Here is an 11486-nt window from a genome sequence, read left to right as displayed (position 1 = left end):
ATCTAACCCCGTGCTGTCCCTGTCCTGGGAGTGTTTGATGGGGGACAATGTAGAGGTAGCTTTACTCTGTATCTAACCCCGTGCTGTCCCTGTCCTGTGAGTATTTGATTGGGGACAGTTTCAAGGGGGCTTTACTCTGTATCTTCATCCTATGAGTTTTAACCTTACAATGAAATCCATTTTCTGAATGTCATCTTGTCTTCTGTGAGTTTTGCCTGTTTTAAGAATTATACCTGTCCTGCAGTGAAGGAATCAAGCATCACAGAATTGTTATGGCTCTAAAGGGTCAATGGGTCTGAACTAGTCCAGGCACAATGGACCGAATGGACTCTATCTGCCCCCTGGAATGATAGATACTCTGAGATCATAACTCCCTTTAAAGGAAGTTCTTTCAATGATGGACTTGGTGGTTTGTGGAACAATTTGTGTGAAATACTTGGCGTTTTCCAGATATTTCATAGCATTAAGTGTTTAATTGGACTATTCATCTGTAAAAAGCTTTTGACTCGAAAATTAGAGAAGTGGCACAGTTGTTAAATAAGAACAGATTAAAATGTTTTACCTGCAGCGTATTATATGAACACATAAATGTAGAATGTATAATTAACCAGTGATTGCATCTGTCTAACTGGCAGCTTTAAGATGTTTAATCTCTCTTACAGAATGGGATTGGAGAACTAAAGCAAGACTTGCTCCTGTCACACACATTTCACGGAGAAACTGAAAACAGGCACATTCAGGCATTAATTCATGATGTGGGGGGTGGGAATGTCCTGTCCTGGCACTTCCCACCCCTTGTTAAGCTCTCAGACTCAACATAAATTGGCCTGCAATGGCACCTGAGCTATCCCAGAAGACCTTGCAGCCACGAAAGACCCCTATTCAAATGACAGCACCTGGACGTGGGACACCGAGGTTGGTGCATTCAGGTCATTGTCACATTGCTATTTGTGGGATCTTGCTGTGCACAGATGAGCTTCTTTCAATTGTAAATGAACATCACTAGTAAGACCAGCATCCCGAATTGCTCTGGAACTGAGTGGCTCATTCCAGGGGGTAAGTTTGTAGCCCCAGACTGGGTAAGCGTGGCAGAGTTAACTTCCTTAAAAGAAAACTAATGAACCTAATGGGTTTTTACAACAAAAGTGACAATTTTCTCATAATGGCCATTCCTGACCTTTTCCCGTAATGAAGCAAAGAATTGCGGATGCTGGAGATCCGAAACGAAAACTGAAAGTGCTGGAGAAACTCAGTAGGTCTGGCAGCATCTGTGAAGCCAGTCCTGAAAGAAGGCTCACTGGACCTGAAACGTGCACACTGTTCCTCTCTCCACAGATGCGACCAGACCTGTTGAGTTTCTCCAGCACTTTTTGAATTTTACTGATTGAATTTAAACTCCAGGGTCGGATTTGAACCCATGCTCCCCCAATCTATAGCCTGGGTGCCTGGATGACTCTTAGTGATACTAATACCACTCCACTACAACGTTCCCTATGTTATCACAGTGTCTACATTTCAAAAGTACACCATTGGCTGTTAAACTCATTCACTGGAAGGTGATAAAAGGTACTGGAGAAATGCAATTCTATCTTTGTTCTCACCTCCTTTTCTACAGCCAGTCCTCTCGTTCGTCAGCAATAATTGACCAGTGTCACTCAGTTTGGGATCAGTCTAGCAGTCTGATGGAATACTCCCCACTTGCCCTGGATGGGGGCAGCCCCAACAACACTCAAGAAGCTCGACACCATCCAGGACAAAGCAGCCCCCGCTCGATTGGCACCGCATCCACAAACATCCCACTCCCTCCCCCACCGACTCAGTAGCAGCTGTGTCTACCATCTACAAGATGCGCTGCAGAAATTCACCAAAGATCCTCAGGCAGCACCTTCCAAACCCACGGCCACTTCCACCTAGAAGGACAAGGGGCAGCAGATACATGGGAACACCAGCCCCCTGCAAGTTCCCCTCCGAGCCCCTCACCATCCTGACATGGAAACATATCGCCGTTCCTTCAGTGTCACTGGGTCAAAATCCTGGAATTCCCTCCCTAAGGGGCATTGTGGCTCAACCTACAGCACATGGACTGCAGCAGTTCAAGAAGGCAGCTCAACCCCCACCTTCTCAAGGGGGGCAACTAGGGACGGGGTAATAAATACTGGGCCCAGCCAGTTACACCCACATCCCGAAAATAAATTTTAAAATATCAGTAATCCCAAATCAGAATCTGAGAAAGTTCTGAGGGAGACACAGAGTCCAGGATATAAGAGAGAGCTCAACACATGCCCCTGAACTGGAACATCCACCATCTTTCCCTGGTCGTCAACCTCATCCTTCCCTCACAATGCAATCTTCATCACCCCTGCCCACCCAACATCCCTCATCCCATCTGCCAAACCCTCCATCTCACTCCCTGCAGGGAGTCCAGATCCTCCAGCAAGGGGTAAAAGATGCTCATGAGGAAAGTCTCCAGATCCCGGGACTACTTCTAAACAGGTTAAGAATGATTCTTAACCAGCTAACAGCTACCTAGAATACACCTCATCTCATCCACCTTCCTGCAAAAAGGCCATCCCCTATTCCCAATTCCTTCGCCTCCACCGCATCTGCTCCCGAGATGAGGTATTCCACTCCCAGACATCCCAGATGTCCTTGTTTTTCAAGGACCGCAACTTCCCCTCCACAGTGGTCGAAAATGCCCTTGACCGTGTCTCTCGCATTTCCCGCAACTCATCCCTCACACCCCCTCCCCGCAATAACAACCAAAACAGAGTCCCCCTCGTCCTCATGTACCACCCCACCAACCTCCGGATCCAACGCATCATCCTCCGGCACTTCCGCCATCTGCAATCCGACCCCACCACCAAAGACATTTTTCCCTCCACACCCTTATCTGCTTGTCCGCTCCACACTCCCCTCCAGCCCCACCACACCCGGCACTTTTCCCTGCAACCGCAGGAAGTGCTACACCTGCCCCTACACCTCCCCCCTCACCCCCATCCCAGGCCCTAAGAAGACCTTCCACATCAAACAGATGTTCACCTGCACATCTGCTAATGTGGTATGCTGCATCCGCTATTCCCGTTGTAGCCTCCTCTACATCGGGGAAACCAAGTGGAGGCTCGGGGACTGCGTTGTGGAACACCTACGCTCGGTTCGCAATAAACAACTATAGCTCCCAGTCACGAACCATTTCAACTCCCCCTCCCACTCCTTGGACGACATGTCCATCCTGGGCCTCCTGCATTGCCACAATGACGCCACCCGAAAGCTGCAGGAACAGCAACTCATATTTCGCTTGGGAACCCTGCAAGCCCAAGGGTATCAATGTAGACTTCACAAGCTTCAAAATCTCTCCTCCCCCTACCGCATCCCAAAACCAGCCCAGCTCGTCCCCACCTCCCTAACCATTCCTCCCACCTCAAGCCCCACCCCCATCTCCTATCCACTAACCTCATCCTGCCCCCTTGACCTGTCCGTCCTCCCTGGACCGACCTATCCCCTCCCTAACTCCCCACCTACACTCACCTTTACTGGCTCCATCCCCGCCTCTTTGACCTGTCTGTCTCCTCTCCACCTAGCTTCTCCTTTATTCATCTTCTATCCACCTCCCCCTCTCTCCCTATTTATTTCAGAATCCATTTCTGAAGAAGGGTCCCGACCCGAAACGTCAGCTTTCCTGCTCCTCTGATGCTGCTTGGCCTGCTGTGTTCATCCAGCTCTACGCCTTGTTATCTCAGATTCTCCAGCATCGGCAGTTTCTACTATCTCTCTAAGAATGATTCAACTGGGTTTCTTGTGAAGTGTAAGAATATAGTGGGGCTGGGAGGAATACTTCTTCAGATTGGGGAACCCATGGTTCAAAACCTTAGACGATTGTGTGGTTCAGAGAAACATCTGAAAGGATTCTCCTGATGGATATAGGTAGAGGGACGGATTGGGAATGGGAGAAAGAGAGAGAGAGGCAGAGGTAGAGAGAGATTAAGGGATTGAAGACGGAGACAGGGTGGGTAGGATTGGAAGTATCGTGAGAGAGACAGAGAGAGAGAGAGATTGAGAGATTGGAAATGGAGGGAAAGAAAACTGAGCGCTTAGTGATGGAGATTGACGGAGAGAGAGAGAGAGGGTTTGAAGTTGCAAGTCAGTAAAGACAGTGATTTGAAATGGAGAGTTGGAGAGATTGAAGATTGAAGAAGAAAAGATTGAGTGATTGAGGGACTGGATTAAAGGGAGAGAAGCACTGAGGGTTTAGCTGAGTAGACAGCGTGTGTTTGGAATTGGAAGTTTGGAAATACAGGGATTGGAGATGCGGGGGGGGAGATAGAGAGATGGTAGAGGTTGGAAATGGCTGGAGGAGGACATTGAGGAGAAGAAGATGGAGGGAGAGACATTCAGATTGGGGAGCCCATGGTTCAAAACCTTGGACGATTGTGCAGTTCAGAGAAATACCTGAAAGGATTCTCCTGACTGGGGGAATGATGGAGTCAATTTTGTAATGGGAATTGGTGGGAAATTTATCTGGGAATGTTATCCCCAGTTGCTGCAATCCCACCCACAGCTCAGCACAAACTTTGTGATGGTCAAAGAAATAAACTTTTACTCCAGCAAAGTTCAACTTAGAAAGAAATTGCACAAGCAGCAACAGAATGCACCATCAGTTTGGAAAAAAAAGGGCAATTTGTGTCTGAACATTGTTTGCAGGCTATTAATTCACTTGAAAAATGTTATTTCTCGTCTCATTTTTCCAACAACGTGTCCCAAAGGCTTGCAAAACATGAGAATGATAATTGTATCAGCTTCACAACTAAAGATAGATTAATTATATTCCAGCAGGCTACAGATCCCAGGTGTCATTTTCAAAGCAGCGCTACTTATGGGATCTCAATGTTCATTTGGGGAAATCGTACGAAAGTGATCAGAAAACAAACCACACAAGAAACCTGAATGAAATTAACAAAAAAATACAGCACTGTCACTAAGAATCATAGAATCATACAGTACAAAGAGTCTTTCAGCCCATCAAAGCTATATTAAATCTACACTAAGTCACATTTTCCTGCACTTGGCCCATAGTCTAATATGTTGTATTCAAGATGGAGGCAGGGAGAGACTGAGAGGTTGGAGATGGTGGCAGGGAGAGGGAGGGAGTGGAAATGGCAGAGAGAAGAGAGGTTGAGAGATTAGAGATGGAATTGAGAGAGAGAGAGAGAGATGGAGACACTGCAGGATTTGAAAGGGAGGCAAGAGAGGGGGGGATTGGAAGTTGAGGGAGAGAGAGGGATTGAAAGATTAGAGATGGAGGTAGAGAGAGATTGAGGGATTGGAGATGGACGCAGGTAGAGGGAAGGAGTGGGAATGGGAGAGAGAGATATCAAAGGATTAGAGGCAGAGGTAGAGAAAGATTAAGGGATTGAAGATGGAGACAAGGAGGGTGGGATTGGAAATAACAGGAGAGAGGGAGAGATTGAGAGATTGGAAATGGAGGGAGAGAAAACTGAGGGCTTGGTGATGGAGATTTACAGAGAGAGAGAGAGGCTTGGATTTGGAAGTCAGGAAAGACAGTGATTTGAAATGGAGGAGAGAGAGTTGGAGAGATTGAAGATTGTAGAAAAAAAGATTGAGGGATTGGAGATAGAGGGAGAGAAACACTGAGGGATTAGCTTTGGAGATGGGTAGAGAGAGTGTGTTTGGAGTTGCAAGTTTGGAAAAACAGGGACTGGAGATGGTGGGAGGGAGACAGACAGATGGTAGTGGTTGGAAATGGCTGGAGGAGGACATGGAGGGGAAGAAGATGGAGGGAGAGAGTCTCAGAACCTGGAGTGAGAGACAGAGACAGATGGTGTGGTCTCTGTTCCCACAGTTTGTTGATGTTGGTAGATAAGCCTGAAAGAAGACAATTTCACTTTAAGAGTCTGGCACCATTCCCTCCTCAGTGGGATACTTCCTCTGAGAATTTGGACTTTAAGTGTAATCACATTGTGAGAGATTTATTGCTGTGATAACAACTCAGCTTACAAAAAGGACTTTCACGAAGGTAGGGAAGAGGGAGCAGCATTTGCAACTGGTCACCTGGTTAAATTGGCAGTTAACTGTCGGAGAGTAAACTAACAGCTACTGTTCACATCAATCCTGTTTGAAGTGGCTGAGAGAATAAAGTAACTGAGACTCACTGAGTGCAAATGGAAATGATCTTTGTGTCTGACAGTGAGAGCCTGCAACCTATCGTATTAAAACAATGTCCCACCTCACTGACCAATCCACACGCCACCTCTCTCTATTTATTTCTGACCTCCCTTCCCCGTCCCCATTTCTAAAGAAGGGTCCAGACCCGAAACATCAGCTTTCCTGCTCCTCTGATGCTGCCTGGCCTGCTGTGTTCATCCAGCTCCACACTGTGTTATCTCTAGCCTAGTTTGGGATTATGTTCAGCAGGGACGGGTTGGATCGAAGGGTCTGTTTCCATGTTGTGTGACTCTATGAATGTATTGTAACTTAATTCAAAAACAGTTAACTGCCAATTTAACTAGGTGACCAGTTGCAAATGCTGCTCCCTCTTCCCTACCTTCGTGAAAGTCCTTTTTGTAAGCTGAGTTGTTATCACAGCAATAAATCTCTCACAATGTGATTACACTTAAAGTCCAAATTCTCAGAGGAAGTATCCCACTGAGGAGGGAATGGTGCCAGACTCTTCCAACCATAAACACAAACTGGTCCCAAACACAGTGGGTCTATGTCCAAGCCTGACTCATGTATCTCCAGCATTTACTACCCGAGCTTCCTGGATTTGAAAATCTAGATGTTCAAAGTCTCATTTGTATTATCAAATCCCTCCTCATCCTCCTCCCTAACTCTCTAACCTCCTCCAGCTCCTACACCCCTCCCTATCCCTGTAACCTCCTCCAGCACCTACATCTCTCCCTATCTCTGTAACTGCTTCCAGCCCCTACATCCCTCCCTATCTCTGTAACCACTCCAGCTCCTACACCCCTCCCTATCTCTGTAACCTCCTCCAGGCCCTACACCCCTCCCTATCTCTGTACCTCCTCCAGCCCCTACACCCCCTCCCTATCTCTGTAACCTCCTCTAATCTCGGCCTAAAGAGCATCCCTGATTCCTATCGCTCTGCCGTTGGGGGCCATGCCGTCACGTTCCCAGGGTCCTGAGCTCAGGAATTCTCTCCTCAGACCTTTCCATGTTTTCCCTCTGAGTTGTTTAAGACACAGCTTATGACCTGACCTGTCTGAGCTCAGCTGTTGCCCCCTCACTCAAACACCCTCATTTGGCTCCGTGTGAATTTGACAATCTGATTGGTAAAGGTGCTATGTCGGAGGTTTGTGGTGCAGTGGATGTTGATTCTGTCTCTGACCTGTAGGTTTTTGGTTCGAATCCCACTCTGGGATTCAACACTCAAGGAAGGAGCATTTGTAATGTGGCCAAACAGTTTGAGTATCAACTTCCAAACCCTTCTAACATACCCCAATTGCGGACAGCAAGAGATGGTCACCAAAGTTTAGGCCATAAGATAAGAGTCCACGGTTTTGATGTAGTGTATTGGACAGAGAATTGGCTAATTAATGGTCAGGAAATGGCAAATGGGGATAAGGGACAAAAACAGAAGTTGGTAGAGGAACTCGGCAGTCTGGCAGCACCAGTGGAGAGACAGAAACAGAATTAATGTTGCAGGTCCAGCAAACCTTCTTCAGAACAGGTAGTAGCTGGGGCAAGGTTGGTATAAATGCTGGAAGATAGGGTTTGGGGGGAAAGAGAGAAGGAGTCAAAGTTAGATGGAGATGGAGCCCAGAGAGAGAGAGAGAAAGAGAAAGAGAAGGTTAGGCAGACAAAGGGATGGATAAAGATGTGCCAGGGAGAAAGGGAAGCTAATAATGGGTGAAAATGGATTGGCTGTGATGGAAGCAGTCCATCTGATCACAGGGCCTGGGTGTGAGGTTTGAGGTGAGGACATTGGAGAAAGTGTTCAGGCCCTAAAATTATTGGACTCAATTCTGAGTCCTCAAGGCTGCAGGGTCCCCAAGCGGAAAATGAGGTGTTGTTCTTCCAGTTTGCGCTGAGCTTCGCTGGAACACTGCAGCGAGCCTGAGACAGAAATGTTGGCCAGGGAACAAGGCAATGTGTTAACGTGGCAGGCAATTGGAAGCTCGGGGTCATTTTTACAGACTGAACGTAGGTGTCGTGTGAAGGGGCCACCCAGTCTATGTCTTGTTTCCCCAGTGTAGAGGAGATCACATTGTGAGCAGCGAATGCAGTAGGCTAGATTCTGGGAAGTGCAGGTGAAGTGTTGCTTCACCTGGAAGGTATGTTTGGGCCCTTGGATATTGGGGAGGGAGGAGGTAAACAGGTGCTACGGTGATGCCTTCTCTCTCTTTCTTTCACTTACATCGTACATTCAACGGGAAGTCGGTCCGATTTTTCATTCCTTTCACTGATGGCACGTTTGCTTCACAAGTCACAATGTCACCGTTATCCTTTCTGTCCACAGTAAAATTCACTGAGCTGGTAATTGCAAAGATTTTCCCTGTCTGGTGTCGACTGCTCACTCCTGTATGGGACAGACACAGAATGACATCATTAATTAACCTCCAAATACTTTAAATCATCTCCCGTTGACATTCAAATCTACCACCATTGCTGTAAACCCCAATGGGCTACAACAAAATGTCAAAGGCTCGTTGAAGGGACAATGCCCCTAAGGGGGAGAATTCCAGGATTTTGACCCAGTGACACTGAAGGAATGGCGATATATTTCCAAGTCAGGATGGGGAGTGGAGGGGAACTTGCAGGGGGCTGGTGTGCCCATGTACCTGCTGCTCCTTGTCCTTCTAGATGGAAGTGGCCGTGGGTTTGGAAGGTGCTGTCTGAGGATCTTTGGTGAATTTCTGCAGAGCATCTTGTAGATGGTACACACTGCTGCTACTGAGCGTCGGTGGGGGGAGGGAGTGGGATGTTTGTGGATGTGGTGCCAATTGAGCGGGGGCTGCTTTGTCCCTGGATTGTGTTGAGCTTCTTGAGTGTTGTTGGGGCTGCCCCCATCCAGGGGCAAGTGGGGAGTATTCCATCGCACTCCTGACTTGTGCCTTGGAGATGGTGGGACAGACTTTGGGGAGAGTCAGGAGGGGAGTTACTCGCTGCAGGATTCCCAGCTTCTGACCTGCTCTTGTAGCCACTGTGTTTATGTTGTGAGTCCAAGTCAATGCTAACTCCCAGGTTGATAGTGGGGGTTTCAGTGATGGTAATGCCATTGAATGTCAATGGCAGTGGTTAGATTCTCTCTTATTGGAAACAGTCATTGGGTGATACTTGCGTGGGGTAATGTCACTTCCTACCTTTCAGCCCAAGAGGCAGTGATTAGATTGTCTCTTACTGGAGATGGTCACTGCCTGGCATTTGTGTGTTGTGAATGTTCCTTGCCACTTGTCAGCCCAAGCCTGGATATTGTCTGGGTCTGGTTGCACTGGGACATAGACTGCTTCAATATCTGAAGAGGTATCATGCTTAATCGTAAGATTTCCTCCAAAAGTTTGATGCTAACATCTAATAAAAGACATTGACTTCTTTCCCCGAATTCCTGGGGTCTGACCTGGAAGTGTTTGGGGTCCCAGAATGGGTGATATTCCCTTTAGAAGCAGATGGACAGGGAGCGCTCTCAGAGTCTCATTCAGTGTTGAATCTGCTGTTACTGGATTACTGATCTGTGCAGGGACATTAACAGTCTCAGTGCATCTGTGTGGAAGGCTGACAGTCTGTGAATACTCTGGTATAATTCATTTGCCAATGCGTTGGTTCCAACTTGCAGTTAACTAACTGACCAGCACAGCGAGTTGGATCCCAGTCAGTCACGAAAAGGAATTCAGTGGAACATCAACAGACAGAAACTGGACTCCCTTTTCTCTCACTGGCTACTGGCCAGTGCAGTAAGATTGTGTGCAGTTATCCAATCAGCCAGGATACAGGCTATTACATAGAATCAAATAGTGCCGGAGGACATTTAGCCCATTTCACCTGTGACAGATTGGGAACAGAGTGATCCAATTAATCCCCACTCTCTCCTCCCCCAGCTCTCCCAACCTGCTCATTTTCCCCTTCCTACATTTTTCTCAACCCCCTCTCCACTTTGAAAGTTCCTGTTGAGTCTGTTCGCTTTCAGGCAGAGTGTCCCTGATTGCAACAACTCGCTGCATCAGAAACAAATTCTCCTGCTCCGACTCCCACCCCATCTCTGCTTCTTTTCCCAACCTGTGTCCCTCGGTGACTGACCCTCCTGCCCTTGGGAACAGTGTCTCCCCCATCAACTCGATTGAAACCCCCTCAGGGATTCTGAACGCCCTGTTTCAATTTCCCCCTTAACCTTCCCCACTTCGAGGGGAATGATCCCAGCCTCTCCTGGTCTCTCTTCACATGAACTGACTTTCCTCATCTTTGGATTCAATTTTTCTAAATCCCCTCCAAATTTGCAGGCAGTAAATCCTTCACTTGGTATTGCAAAGCCAGATTAATCCTTCAGCAAATAACGAGCCAGGCAGCGAGAGACAGAAGAGTATTTTGCTTGCAATACATCATTGATCAATGGGGCTGCCAGAATATTAAAGAAATTGTTTCATTATAACTGGACACGTTTGCAGAGGTAGTTTAACAGTTTAATGTCATATTCAATTATCATTAAAAAAAAACACGGGGTTAGCTACCGAGTAAAGTTCCCTCCACACTGTCTCCATCAAACACTCCCAGCATAGGGACATCACGGGGATAGATACAGAGTAAAGCTCTCTCTACATTGTCTCCATCAAACACTCCCCGGGCAGAGACAGCATGGGGTTAGATTAGGACTAAAGCTCCATCTACATTGTCCCTCATCAACCAATCCCAGGATAGGGACAGCACAGGGTTAGATACAGAGTAAAACTTCCTCTACACTGTCCCTATCAAACATTCCCATGACAGGGATAGCATAAGGTTAGATACAGAGTAAAGCTTTCTCTACACTGTCCTCATCAAATGCTCCCGGGACAGGGACAGCATGGGGTTAGTGACTGAGTAAAGGAGTGGCAAATACAGTTTAATTTGGATAAATGCAAGGTACTGCATTTTGGTAAAACAAACAAGGGCAGAACCTATACAATTTAAAGTCAGGCCTTGGGTCGTGTTGCAGAACAGACAGACCTAGGGGTTCAGGTACATAATTCTTTGATGTTTGTGTCACATATAGACAGGATGGGTAAGAAAGTATTTAGCACGTTTGTCTTCATTGCTCAGACCTTTGAGTGTAGGAGCTGGGAAGTCATGTTGAGGTTGTACAGGATATTGGTCAGGCCTCTTCTGGAATATTGTGTGCAGTTCTGGTCGCCCAGTTATAGGAAGGATAATATTAAACTGGAGAGGCTTCAGAAGAGATAGTAGGAACTGCAGATGCTGGAGAATCTGAGATAACAAGGTGTAGAGCTGGATGAACACAGCAGGCCAAGCAGCATCAGAGG

At 47.1% G+C, this 11486-nt stretch overlaps 1 protein-coding gene across 1 annotated transcript in view; it reads right to left on the bottom strand.

Moving 5' to 3' along the window:
* LOC125487931 (cell adhesion molecule 4-like) overlaps nt 1-11486 on the bottom strand; it is a 21631-nt gene that overhangs the window by 377 nt on the left and 9768 nt on the right. The window contains exon 3 of the mRNA XM_048620587.1: nt 8393-8554. Within this exon, the coding sequence (XP_048476544.1) occupies nt 8393-8554 (162 nt within the window). The remainder of the gene's footprint in view (nt 1-8392; nt 8555-11486) is intronic.

The sequence above is a fragment of the Rhincodon typus genome, chromosome 47 (assembly GCF_021869965.1).
Source record: "Rhincodon typus isolate 14 chromosome 47, sRhiTyp1.1, whole genome shotgun sequence".
Lineage (NCBI taxonomy): Eukaryota > Metazoa > Chordata > Chondrichthyes > Orectolobiformes > Rhincodontidae > Rhincodon > Rhincodon typus.
This window is presented reverse-complemented; position numbering and strand designations above follow the sequence as displayed.